At 47.5% G+C, this 14,215-nt stretch overlaps 1 protein-coding gene across 1 annotated transcript in view; it reads right to left on the reverse strand.

Annotated features, from left to right (window-relative positions):
* The window catches only part of LOC115182056 (single-minded homolog 1-A-like), a 33,813-nt gene that overhangs the window by 11,512 nt on the left and 8,086 nt on the right, over positions 1-14,215 (reverse strand). Inside the window, exons 7-8 of the mRNA XM_029743704.1 lie at positions 13,809-14,008; positions 13,461-13,567 (exon numbers count right to left, since the gene is read on the reverse strand). Coding sequence (XP_029599564.1) covers positions 13,461-13,567; positions 13,809-14,008 — 307 coding nt within the window. The remainder of the gene's footprint in view (positions 1-13,460; positions 13,568-13,808; positions 14,009-14,215) is intronic.

A 14,215-nucleotide genomic window follows, 5' to 3' on the forward strand; every position in this document is an offset into this window, starting at 1 on the left:
AACATTTAGCATTGCCTTTAAATTGTTTAACTTGGGTCAAACGTTTCGGGTAGCCTTCCACAAGCTTCCCACAATAAGTTGGGTGAATTTTGGCCCATTCCTCCTGACAGAGCTGGTGTAACTGAGTCAGGTTTGTAGGCCTCCTTGCTCACCCACACTTTTTCAGTTCTGCCCACACATTTTCTGCAGGATTGAGGTCAGGGCTTTGTGATGGCCACTCCAATACCTTGACTTGGTTGTCCTTAAGCCATTTTGCCACAATTTTGGAAGTTTGCTTGGGGTCATTGTCCATTTGGAAGACCCATTTCTGACCAGGCTTTAACTTCCTGACTGAATATATCCACATAAATTTCCTGCCTCATGATGCCATCTATTTTGTGAAGTGCACCAGTCCCTCCAACAGCAAAGCATCCCCACAACATGATGCTGCCACCCCCGTGCTTCATGGTTGGGATGGTGTTCTTTGGCTTACAAGCCTCCCTCTTTTTCCTCCAAACATAACGATGGTCATTATGGCCAAACAGTTCTATTTCTGTTTCACCAGACCAGAGGACATTTCTCCAAAAAGTACGATCTTTGTCCCCATGTGCAGTTGCAAACCATAGTCTGGCTTTTTTATGGTGGTTTTGGAGCAGTGGCTTCTTCCTTGCTGAGCAGCCTTTCAGGTTATGTCGATATAGGACTCGTTTTACTGTGGATATAGATACTTTTGTACCTGTTTCCTCCAGCATCTTCACAAGGTCCTTTGCTGTTGTTCTGGGATTGATATGCACTTTTCGCACCAAAGTACGTTCATCTCTAGGAGACAGAACGCGTCTCCTTCCTGAGTGGTATGACGGCTGTGTGGTCCTAAGGTGTTTATACTTGCCTACTATTGTTTGTACAGATGAACGTGGTACCTTCAGGCATTTGGAAATTGCTCCCAAGGATGAACCAGACTTGTGGAGGTGTACAATTTTTTTTCTGAGGTCTTGGCTGATTTCTTTTCATTTTCCCATGATGTCAAGCAAAGAGGCACTGAGTTTGAAGGTAGGCCTTAAAATACATCCACAGGTACCCTACCCTATCCACACCGTCACATGGCCTATATGGAGAATAATTTGGCTACTAGTAATGCAACGATTGATTTATACAGACTAGTTACATTTTAGGTTTTGATGTAATTATACCATGTGGGTGTTGGGAAGGTTGCCTCAAACGATGTCAATTAGCCTATCAGAAGCTTCTAAAGCCATGGCATAATTTTCTGGAATTTTTCAAGCTGTTTAAAGGCAGAGTCAACTTACTGAATGTAAACTTCTGACCCACTGGAATTGTGATACAGTGAATGATAAGTGAAATAATCTGTCTGTAAACAATTGTTGGAAAATTACTTGTGTCATGCACAAAGTAGATGTCCTAAACTTCCGACTTCAACTGTATAACATAATTGGATGATAAGATAGTAGTGCAACATCAAATCAATTCAAAGTTTATTTGTCACGTGCGCCGAATACAACAGGTGTAGACCTTACAGTGAAATGCTTACTTACAGGCTCTAACCAATAGTGCAAAAAAAGGTGTGTGTGTGTGTGTGTGTGTGTGTGTGTAGGTAAGTAAAGAAATAAAACTACAGTAAAAAGACATTTGAAATTAACAGTAGCAAGGCTATATACAGACACCGGTTAGTCAGGCTTATTGAGGTAGTATGTACATGTAGGTATGGTTAAAGTGACTATGCATATATGATGAACAGAGAGTAGCAGTAGCGTAAAAGAGGGGTTGGCAGGTGGTGGGTGGCGGGACACAATGCAGATAGCCTGGTTAGCCAATGTGCGGGAGCACTGGTTGGTCGGGCCAATTGAGGTAGTATGTACATGAATGTATAGTTAAAGTGACTATGCATATATGATAAACAGAGAGTAGCAGCAGCATAAAAAGAGGGGTTGGGGGGGGCACACAATGCAAATAGTCCGGGTAACCATTTGGTTACCTGTTCAGGAGTCTTATGGCTTGGGGGTAAAAACCGTTGAGAAGCCTTTTTGTCCTAGACTTGGCACTCCGGTACCGCTTGCCATGCGGTAGTAGAGAGAACAGTCTATGACTGGGGTGGCTGGGGTCTTTGACAATTTTTAGGGCCTTCCTCTGACACCGCCTGGTGTAGAGGTCCTGGATGGCAGCTTAGCCCCAGTGATGTACTGGGCTGTACGCACTACCCTCTGAAGTGCCTTGCGGTCGGAGGCCGAGCAATTGCCGTGCCAGTCAGTGATGCAACCGGTCAGGACGCTCTCAATGTTGCAGCTGTAGAACCTTTTGAGGATCTCAGGACCCATGCCAAATCTTTTTAGTTTCCTGAGGGTGAATAGGCTTTGTCTTGCCCTCTTTTTATTTTACCTTTATTTAACCAGGTAGGCAAGTTGAGAACAAGTTCTCATTTACAATTGTGACCTGGCCAAGATAAAGCAAAGCAGTTCGACACATACAACAACACAGAGTTACACATAGAGTAAAACAAACATACAGTCAATAATACAGTAGAAAAATAAGTCTATATACAATGTGAGCAAATGAGGTTAGATAAGGGAGGTAAAGGCAAAAAGGCCATGGTGGCAAAGTAAATACAATATATCAAGTAAAACACTGGAATGGTAGATTTGTAGTGGAAGAAAGTACAAAGTATTAATAGAAATAATGGGGTGCAAAGGAGCAAAATAAATAAATAAATACAGTAGGGGAAGCGGTAGTTGTTTGGTCTAAATTATAGATGGGCTATGTACAGGTGCAGTGATCCGTGAGCTGCTCTGATAGCTGGTACTTAAAGCTAGTGAGGGAGATAAGTGTTTCCAGTTGCAGAGATTTTTGTAGTTTGTTCCAGTCATTGGCAGCAGAGAACTGGAAGGAGAGACGGCCAAAGGAGGAATTGGCTTTGGGGGTGACCAGAGAGATATACCTGCTGGAGCGCGTGCTACAGGTGGGCTCTGCTATGGTGACCAGTGAGCCGAGATAAGGGGGAACTTTACCTAGCAGGGTCTTGTAGATGACCTGGAGCCAGTGGGTTTGGCGACGAGTATGAAGCGAGGGCCAGCCAACGAGAGCGTACAGATCGCAGTGGTGGGTAGTATATGGGGCTTTGGTGACAAAACGGATGGCACTGTGATAGTGTAACGTTCGGCGTCAGGTAACGAGGAAGCGGACCAAAACGCAGCTGGGAGCGAACACATGTTTATTCTTTTACACCGAAATAATCACGTACAAAACAAAGAAAGTACCGATACGTTAGCTGCTCAAAATCAAAGAGACAACACCCCACAAACAGCGTGGGGAAAACAGCACTTAAATGTGATCCCAATCAGAGACAATTAGCGACAGCTGTCTCTGATTGGGAATCGACAGAACCCAACCTAGAATTTCCCACCTAGAGCCTACACAAGGCTAAAACGTAAACAAAACACAAACCAAGGAAAAATACCTAACATGACACACCCTGACCCAATATCCCCGTGTTCACCTGGTCAGGGCGTGACAGAACCCCCCCCCCAACGGTGCGTACTCCCGGCGCACCAAACTTAAGTCTTATGGGGGGGACCCGGGTGGGCGCCTCACCCTCGGTGGAGGCTCTGGCCCCGGGCGTGTTCTCTCCCCCGCCTTCACCTTAACCCTACCCCTCTGGCCCGGACTGGACCACTGTGGAGCGGCATGCTCAGGCTCCGGATCGGAGCCGTCGACCGGAACAGGATTGGGCACCGGTGGACCGGACACGGGCCGTGCCGGACTGTGGACACGCACCGTGGGCTTGGTGCGGGGAACAGGAACGGGCCGGACAGGACTGTGGACACGCACCGTGGGCTTGGTGCGGGGAACAGGGACGGGCCGGACAGGACTGTGGACACGCACCGTGGGCTTGGTGCGGGGAACAGGTATGGGCCGGACAGGACTGGGGACACGCACCACTGACTTGGTGCGGGGAGCAGGGACGGGCCGGACAGGACTGTGGACACGCACTGTGGGCTTGGTGCGGGGAACAGGTATGGGCCGGACAGGACTGGGGACACGCACCACTGACTTGGTGCGGGGAGCAGGGACGGGCCGGACAGGACTGTGGACACGCACCACTAACCTGGTGCGGGGAGCAGGGACGGGCTGGGCCGGAGGGCAGTCTGGCAGCTCGGGACAGTCTGGGCAGTCTGGCAGTTCAGCGCAGTCTGACCACTCCGGCAGTTCAGGGCAGTCTGGCCACTCCGGCAGTTCAGGGCAGTCTGGCCACTCCGGCAGTTCAGGGCAGTCTGGCCACTCCGGCAGTTCAGGGCACTCTGGCCACTCCGGCAGTTCAGCGCAGTCTGGCCACTCCGGCAGTTCAGCGCAGTCTGGCCACTCCGGCAGTTCAGCGCAGTCTGGCCACTCCGGCAGTTCAGCGCAGTCTGACCACTCCGGCAGTTCAGCGCAGTCTGGCCACTCCGGCAGTTCAGCGCAGTCTGACCACTCCGGCGACTGTTGACTGGCGGGCAGCTCCGACGACTGTTGACTGGCGGGCAGCTCCGACGACTGTTGACTGACGGGCAGCTCCGACGACTGTTGACTGGCGGGCAGCTCCGACGACTGTTGACTGGCGGGCAGCTCCGACGACTGTTGACTGGCGGGCAGCTCCGACGACTGTTGACTGGCGAGACCCACCGGAGGCCTAGTCCTGGGAGGTGGCACAGGACGGACCAGGATGGGAAGACCCACTGGAGGCCTGGTCCGAGGAGGAGGCACAGGATAAACCGGGCTGTGGGGGAGCACTGGAGTTCTGGTACGGACACTCCTTACCCACACTCCAGGCTGAATGTCCACTTTGGCCCGGCACGGGCGGAGAGCAGGCATTGGGCGAACTGGACCCTCCCAGCGCTCTGGAGACACAGTGCGCAACGCCGGCGCAGGATAACCTGGACCGAGGAGGCGCACCGGAGACCAGACGCGCTGAGCTGGCACCATCCGCCCTGGCTCGATGCCTGCACTCGCATAGCACTTGCAGGGGGCTGGTATGTAGCGCACCGGGCTTTGAACGCGCACTGGGGACACCGTGCGCTCCACAGCATAACACGGTGTCTTACCAGAGCCACGCTGCTTCCGGTAAGCACGGGGAGTTAGCTTAGGTCTACCACCTGACTCCGCCAATCTCCCCGTGTGCCCCCCCCCAAAAAAATTGTGGGGCTGCCTCCCGTGTCCGTTGCGCTCCCTCTCCTCATACCAGCGCCTCTCAGCTCTCGCCGCCTCGATCTCCCACTGCGGGCGGCGATAATCCCCAGCTTGAGCCCATGGTCCTTTCCCATCCAGGATTTCCTCCCAAGTCCATGACTCCAGATAGCCTTTCTCCTGGTGCCTCTCCTTGTGCTGCTCCTTGTCCTTGCCAGCCCTCCTCCGCTGCTTGGTCCGTTGTTGGTGGGGTGTTCTGTAACGTTCGGCGTCAGGTAACGAGGAAGCGGACCAAAACGCAGCTGGGAGCGAACACATGTTTATTCTTTTACACCGAAATAAACACGTACAAAACAAAGAAAGTACCGATACGTTAGCTGCTCAAAATCAAAGAGACAACACCCCACAAACAGCGTGGGGAAAACAGCACTTAAATGTGATCCCAATCAGAGACAATTAGCGACAGCTGTCTCTGATTGGGAATCGACAGAACCCAACCTAGAATTTCCCACCTAGAGCCTACACAAGGCTAAAACGTAAACAAAACACAAACAAAGGAAAAATACCTAACATGACACACCCTGACCCAATATCCCCGAGTTCACCTGGTCAGGGCGTGACAGATAGACTGCATCCAGTTTATTGAGTAGAGTATTGGAGGCTATTTTGTAAATGACATCGCCGAAGTCGAGGATCGGTAGGATGGTCAGTTTTACGAGGCTATGTTTGGCAGCATGAGTGAAGCATGCTTTGTTGCGAAATAGGAAGCCAATTCTAGATTTAACTTTGGATTGGAGATGTTTGATGTGAGTCTGGAAGGAGAGCTTACAGTCTAACCAGACACCTAGGTATTTGTAGTTGTCCACATATTCTAAGTAAGAACCGTCCAGAGTAGTGATGCTGGGCGGGCGGGCAGGTATGGGCAGCGATCGGTTGAAGAGCATGCATTTAGTTTTACTAGTATTTAAGAGCAGTTGATGGCCACGGAAGGAGAGTTGTATGGCATTGAAGCTCGTCTGGAGGGTTGTTAACACAGTGTCCAAAGACGGGCCAGAAGTATACAGAGTGGTGTCGTCTGCGTAGAGGTGGATCAGAGACTCACCAGCAGCAAGAGCAACATCATTGACGTATACAGAGAAAAGAGTTGGCCCAAGAATTGAAGCCTGTGGCACCCCCATAGAGACTACCAGAGGCCCGGACAACAGGCCATCTGATTTGACACATTGAACTGTATCAGAGAAGTAGTTGGTGAACCAGGTGAGGCAATCATTTGAGAAACCAAGACTATTGAGTCTTCCGATGAGGATGTGGTGATTAACATTGTCGAAAGCCTTGGCCAGGTTGATGAATACGGCAGCACAGTATTGTTTCTTATCGATGGCGGTTACAATATCGTTTAGGACCTTGAGCATTGCTGAGGTGCACCCATGACCAGCTCTGAAACCAGACTGCATAGCGGAGAAGGTGCGGTGGGATTCGAAATGGTCGGTAATCTGTTTGTTGACTTGGCTTTCGAAGACCTTAGAAAGGCAGGGTAGGATAGATATAGGTCTGTAGCAGTTTGGGTCAAGAGTGTCCCCTCCTTTGAAGAGGGGGATGACAGCAGCTGCATTACAATCTTTTGGAATCTCAGACGACACGAAAGAGAGGTTGAACAGGCTAGTAATAGGGGTTGCAACAATTTCGGCAGATAATTTTAGAAAGAAAGGGTCCAGATTGTCTAGCCCGGCTGATTTGTAGGGGTCCAGATTTTGCAGCTCTTTCAGAACATCAGCTGACTGGATTTGGGAGAAGGAGGAATGGGGAAGGCTTGGGTGAGTAGCTGTGGGGGGTGCAGTGCTGTTGACTGTGGTAGGGGTAGCCAGGTGGAAAGCATGGCCAGCCGTAGAAAAATGCTTATTGAAATTCTCAATTATAGTGGATTTATCGGAGGTGACAGAGTTTCCTATCCTCAGTGCAGTGGGTAGCTGGGAGGAGGTGTTCTTATTCTCCATGGACTTTACAGTGTCCCAGAACTTTTTTGAGTTTGTGTTGCAGGAAGCAAATTTCTGCTTGAAAAAGCTAGCCTTGGCTTTTCTAACTGCCTGTGTATATTGGTTTCTAACTTCCCTGAAAAGTTGAATATCATGGGGGCTGTTCGATGCTAATGCAGAACGCCACAGGATGTTTTTGTGTTGGTTAAGGGCAGTCAGGTCTGGAGAGAACCAAGGGCTATATCTGTTCTTGGTTCTAAATTTCTTGAATGGGGCATGCTTATTTAAGATGGTGAGGAAGGCATTTTAAAAAAAATAACCAGGCATCCTCTACTGACGGAATGAGGTCAATATCCTTCCAGGATACCCGGGCCAGGTCAATTAGAAAGGCTTGCTCGCTGAAATGTTTCAGGGAGCGTTTGACAGTGATGAGTGGAGGTCGTTTGACCGCTGACCCATTACGGATACAGGCAATGAGGCAGTGATCGCTGAGATCTTGGTTGAAAACAGCAGCGGTGTATTTAGAGGGCAAGTTGGTTAGGATGATATCTATGAGGGTGCCAGTGTTCAAGGCTTTGGGGTGGTACCAGGTAGGTTCATTGATAATTTGTGTGAGATTGAGGGCATCAAGCTTAGATTGTAGGATGGCTGGGGTGTTAAGCATGTCCCAGTTTAGGTCACCTAGCAGCACGAGCTCTGAAGATAGATGGGCGGCAATCAGTTTACATATGGTGTCCAGAGCACAGCTGGGGGCAGAGGGTGGTCTATAGCAGGCGACAACGGTGAGAGACTTGTTTTTAGAGAGATGGATTTTTAAAAGCAGAAGTTCAAATTGTTTGGGTACAGACCTGGATAGTAGGACAGAACTCTGCAGGCTATCTCTGCAGTAGATTGCAACACCGCCCCCTTTGGACGTTCTATCTTGTCTGAATATGTTGTAGTGAGGGATGAAGATTTCAGAGTTTTTGGTGGACTTCCTAAGACAGGATTCAGACACGGCTCGGACATCCAGGTTGGCAGAGTGTGCTAAAGCAGTGAATAAAACAAACTTAGGGAGAAGGCTTCTAATGTTAACATGCATGAAACCAAGGCTGTTACGGTTAGAAGTCATCAAAAGAGAGTGCCTAGGGAATAGGAGTGGAGCTAGGCACTGCAGGGCCTGGATTCACCTCTACATCACCAGAGGAACAGAGGAGTAGGATAAGGGTATGGCTAAAAGCAATGAGAATTGGTCATCTATGACGCCCAGAGTAGAGAGTAAAAGGAGCAGGTTTCTGGGGGCGATAAAATAGCTTCAAGGTATAATGTACAGACAAAGGTATGGTAGGATGTGAATACAGTGGAGGTAAACCTAGACATTGAGTGATGATGAGAGAGATATTGTCTCTAGAAACATCATTGAAACCAGAAGATGTCATAGCATGTGTGGGTGGTGGAACTGAAAGGTTGAATAAGGTATAATGAGCAGGGCTAGAGGCTCTACAGTGAAATAAGCCAATAAACACTAACCAGAACAGCAATGGACAAGGCATATTGACATTAAGGAGAGGCATGCTTAGCCAAGTGATCATAAGGGTCCCGTGGGATTCAGACAGCTAGCCGGGCCATAGGTAGAAAGCTGGCAGAAGATGGAGGGAGACCTGTTTTTAGCCACCTCGTACGTTTCCGTCAGTAGATTAGTGGGGTTCCGTGTGGCAAAAATAGCTATAGTGTCCCAAGAAAATTGTCCGATAGTCCTATTCAGATAGCAGCCGATAAGACAGCTAACGATTAGCGGGCCGCAGATAGGTGTTCAGGTTACGTCGCGACGGAGGGGCCAGTTGGATAACTCCCTCGGGCAGATAACGTCGGTAGTCCAGTCGTGAAGGCCCGATGGGGCTCCGCATCGGCAGTAACACGGGTCCGGATAGGTGATTGTAGCCCAGGAGTGGCTAATGGAACTCTTCAGCTGGCTAGCTCTGGAATAATTGATGTTAGCTCCGGGACCGACGTTAGCCAATAGTCACTCGGGTAGCAGCTAGCTAGCTGCAAGATCCAGGTGTAAATGTCCAGAGCCTGTGGTAGAAATCTGGGGATATGGAGAGAAAATAGGACCGGTATGCTCTGGTCTGAGTCTCGCTGTACAAAACTGGCGATAGCTTTTCAAGCTAAGGGATAGCTGATGACCGCCAACCGTGGCTAGCTGAACTCCAACGTTAGCCAGTGAACTGGCCAGCCTCTGGCTAACCTCTGGCTAGCTTCTGTTGTGGATTTCAGATTTGAGGTAAATAATACTTTTTTTCTTTTTTTCTCCTTCTTTTTATTTTGAAATTGGTGAGGTGGGTTGCAGGAGAGTGTTTTGAGGTTGAGTTTTTAGAAAAAAATATATAAAAAGATATGCGAAGAAAATATGTAAATATATATATACATGGGACATGACAAGACGAAGGACAAAGACGTTTACGCCATCTGGGATGATAATGTTCATGACTGTCTTGGTGTGCTTGTACCATTCTAGTTTGTTTTTGATGTGGACACCAAGGAACTTGAAGCTCTCAACCTGCTCCACTACAGCCCCGTCGATGAGAATTGGGGCGTGCTCAGTGCTCCTTTTCCTGTAGTCCACAATCATCTCCTTAGTCTTGGTTACATTGAGGGATAGGTTGTTATTCTGGCACCACCCGGCCAGGTCTCTGACCTCCTCCCTATAGGCTGTCTCGTCATTGTCGGTGATCAGGCCTACCACTGTTGTGTCGTCTGCAAACTTAATGATGGTGTTGGAGTCGTGCCTGGCCATGCAGTCGTGGGTGAACAGGGAGTACAGGAGGCAGCCTTGTGTATGTTGACCTGTTTAAGGGTCTTACTCACGTCGGCTAGGGAGAGCGTGATCACATAGTCATCCGGCACAGCTGATGTTCTCATGCATGCCTTAGTGTTGCTTGCCTCGAAGCAAGCAAGGAAGTGATTTAGCTCGTCTGGTAGGCTCGTGTCACTGGGCAGCTCGCGGCTGTGCTTCCCTTTGTAGTCTGTAATAGTTTGCAAGCCCTGCCACATCTGACGAGCGTCGGAGCCGGTGTAGTATGATTCAATCTTAGCCCTGTATTGACGCTTTGCCTGTTTGATGGTTCGTCGTAGGGCATAGTGGCATTTCTTGTAAGCTTCTGGGTTAGAGTCCCACACCTTGAAAGCGGCAGCTCTACCCTTTAGCTCAGTGCGAATGTTGCCTGTAATCCATGGCTTCTGGTTGGGGTATGTAAGGACAGTCACTGTGGGGACGACATCCTCGATGCACTTATTGATAAAGCCAGTGACTAATGTGGTGTATTCCTCAATGTCATCGGAAGAATCCCAGAACATGTTCCAGTCTGTGATAGCAAAACAGTCCTGTAGTTTAGCATCTGCTTCATCTGACCATTTTTTTATAGACCGAGTCACTGGTGCTTCCTGCTTTAATTTTTGCTTGTAAGCAGGAATCAGGAGGATAGAATTGTGGTCGGATTTGCCAAATGGAGGGCGAGGGAGAGCTTTGTACGCGTCTCTGTGTGTCGAGTACAGGTGATCTACAATTTATTTCCATCTGGTTGCACATTTAACATGTTGATAGAGATTTAGTAGAACTGATTTAAGTTTCCCTGCATTAAATTCTCCGGCCACTAGGAGCGCCATCTCTGGGTGAGCGTTTTCCTGTTTGCTTATTTCCTTATACAGCTGACTGAGCGCGGTCTTAGTGCCAGCATCTGTTTGTGGTGGTAAATAAACAGCCACTAAAAGTATAGCTGAGAACTCTCTAGGCAAGTAGTGTGGCCTGCAATTTATCACAATATACTCTATTTCAGGCGAGCAAAATCTAGAGACTTCCTTAGATTTTGTGCACCAGCTGTTGTTTACAAATATGCACAGACCGCCCCCCTTTGTCTTACCGAAGTGTGCTGTTCTATCCTGCCTGTGCAGCGTATATCCTGCTAGCTGAATATCCATGTCGTCATTCAGCCACGATTCCGTGAAACATAGGATATTACAGTTTTTGATGTCCCGTTGGTAGGATATTTGTGATCGTACCTTGTCTAATTTATTGTCCAATGATTGCACGTTGGCGAGTAATATTGACGGTAACGGCAGCTTTCCTACTCGCCTTCTGCAGGTCCTGACGAGGCATCCGGCTCTTCGTCCTCTGTACCTGCGTCGCTTCCTCTTGAGAATAACTGGGATGTCGGCCCTGCCGGGTGTTTGGAGAATATCAGGTGAGTCTTGCTTGTTGTTGAAAAAATCTTTGTCTGATCCGAGGTAGTGATCAGCTGTCCTGATATCCAGAAGCTCTTTTTTGCCGTAAGATACGGTTGCAGAAACATTATGTACAAAAGAAGTTACAAATAATGCGAAAAACCACACATAATAGCACAATTGGTTAGGCGCCCGTAAAACTGCTGCCATTTCTTCTGGCACTATTTGTGTGAGAGGATGGATGTTGTTCTAAGTAGAACAGGTTATTGCAATTACTCTGTCATATACACAAAATATATTAGAACTGATAAGACATAATTAAAAAATATTATATTTTATTTGTCAGATAATATTTTCGACTCGGGTGACGTGAAACTATAATATCAATCAGATAGTTCATAAAGCAATTTATAAATGGAAAAAAAGGCACTTTGTTTCATGTGATGTAAAGCAATTATTAAAGTACAATTACAGTGCATTCGGAAAGTATTCAGATCCTTTGACTTTTTTCACATTTTGTTACGTTATATCCTCGTTTTAAAATGTATTAAATAAAATAAAAATCACAATACCCCATAATGACAAAGCGAAAACAGGTTTTTAGAAATACCTTATTTATATAAGTAATCAGACCATTTGCTATGAGACTCAAAATTGAGCTGAGGTGCATCCTGTTTGCATTGATCATCCTTGAGATGTTTCTACAACTTGATTGGAGTCCACTTGTGGTAAATTCAACTGATTTGACATGATTTGGAAAGGCACACACCTGTCTATATAAGGTCCCACAGTTGACAGTGCATGTCACAGCAAAAACCAAGCCATGAGGTCAAAATAACTGTCCACAGAGCTCCGAGACAGGATTGTGTCGAGGCACCAAAAAATGTCTGCAGCATTGAAGGTCCCCAAGAACACAGTGGCCTCCATCATTCTTAAATAGAAGAAGTTTGTAACCACCAAACTGAGCAATCAGGGGAGAAGGGCCTTAGTCAGGGAGGTGACTAAGAACCCGATTGTCACTCTGATAGAGCTCCAGAGTTCCTCTGTGGAGATAGGAGATCCTTCCAGAAGGGCAACCATCTCTGCAGCACTCCACCAATCCGGCCTTTATGGTAGAGTGGCCAGACGGAAGCCACTCCTCAGTAAAAGGCACATGACAGCCCACTTTGGCAAAAGGCACCTAAAGACTCTCAGACCATGAGAAACAAGATTCTCTGGTCTGACGAAACCAAGATTGAACTTTTTGGCCTGAATGCCAAGCGTCATGTCTGGAGGAAACCTGGCACCATCCCTAAGGTGAAGCACGGTGGTGGCAGCATCATGCTGTGGGGATGTTTTTCAGTGGCAGGGACTAGGAGACTAGTCAAGATTGAGGGAAAGATGAACGGAGCAAAGTACAGCGAGATCCTTGATAAAAACCTGCTCCAGAGCTCTTAGGACCTCAGACTGGGGTGAAGGTTCACCTTCCAACAGGACAACGACCCTAAGCACACAGCCAAGACAACACAGAAGTGGCTTCGGGACAAGTCTCTGAATGTCCTTGAGTGGCCCAGCCAGAACCAAGACTTGAACCCGATCCAACATCTCTGGAGAGACCTGAAAATAGCTGTGATAGCAACGCTCCCCATCCAACCTGACAGAGCTTGAGATGTACTGCAGAGAAGAATTGGGGAAACTCCCAAATACAGGTGCGCCAAGCTTGTAGCGTCATACTCAAGAAGACTCAACGCTGCAATCACGCTTCAACAAAGTACTGAGTAAAGTGTCTAAATATTTACGTAAATATGATATCAGTTTTTATTTTTAATACATTTGCAAAAGTGTCTAAAAAACATTTTTTTTGCTTTGTCATTATGGGGTATTGCGTGTAGTTACATGAGGGGGGGGATGATTTAATCCATTTTAGAATAAGGCTGTAACGTAACAAAATGTGGAAATATTGAAGGGGTCTGAATAGTTTCCGAATGCACTGTAAGTACATTAGATATCTGTATAACATTCAGCACAGACAGTGGTGTTAGTTATGCCTTTTGTAATACTATTGCCGCTACACTGTTAATATATCACAGATAGAAAATTCTAGTGCTGAGGACTGGGAGATAGTAACTGTAGGAGAGCAAAACAAACCTAACTCACACAAGTGGTGTGCACATCTCAGGTGGAAGGAGTCACAGCTATGGACATGGTGATAGAGGGTCTTCTCTATAAGATCCTGGGGCTCATAGCCTGTCAGCTCAGCTACCCTGGGACACACAATATTAAATACACTCAGAATTACAGATACATATGCATACAGAACGTACCCAATTTCCACATCTTCCTCATTATTTCAGATGTGTATGACTACTCATGCATCTATGTAGCGTTTATGAAGACGTTATGAATGCTCTACAAAGCCGTTAGAAGATGTTTCAAGTGGAACCTTAAGTATTTGGGACCACTAAGCGTCTCCTGTGTGTGAGGGGTGTTAAATGCTGTATTTACCTGGAGTCGAGGAAAATGAGCTTCATATCCAGGCTGGCTCTGAACATGAACATGTTGCTGTGTAGTTTGATTTCAGTGACAGCGCTAGGCGGTAGAGAGTGGCCCACCGCCACCAAGCCCACGTTCTGATAGCAGCCATCAAATGGAGACATGTCCAGGCTGTACTGACGGATCTTTAGGTACCCGCTGCAGTGGATCACCTGACAGAATTGTACACACAAATATGCATGAAGGCCTACAATATATAAGAATACACATATGGAAATATGTATTCAACCAGTTTAGAGGTATTGCATGAGATTTCTGTAATTATGGACTGCATGGGAACGGAGAGTTTCTAGCAGGGCTAAAACTACAGTTTGATGGATTTTTCAAAAACCAACTGCAGTTTGCCAGAGAAGTTAAAA

This window comes from Salmo trutta, chromosome 3 (assembly GCF_901001165.1).
Source record: "Salmo trutta chromosome 3, fSalTru1.1, whole genome shotgun sequence".
NCBI lineage: Eukaryota > Metazoa > Chordata > Actinopteri > Salmoniformes > Salmonidae > Salmo > Salmo trutta.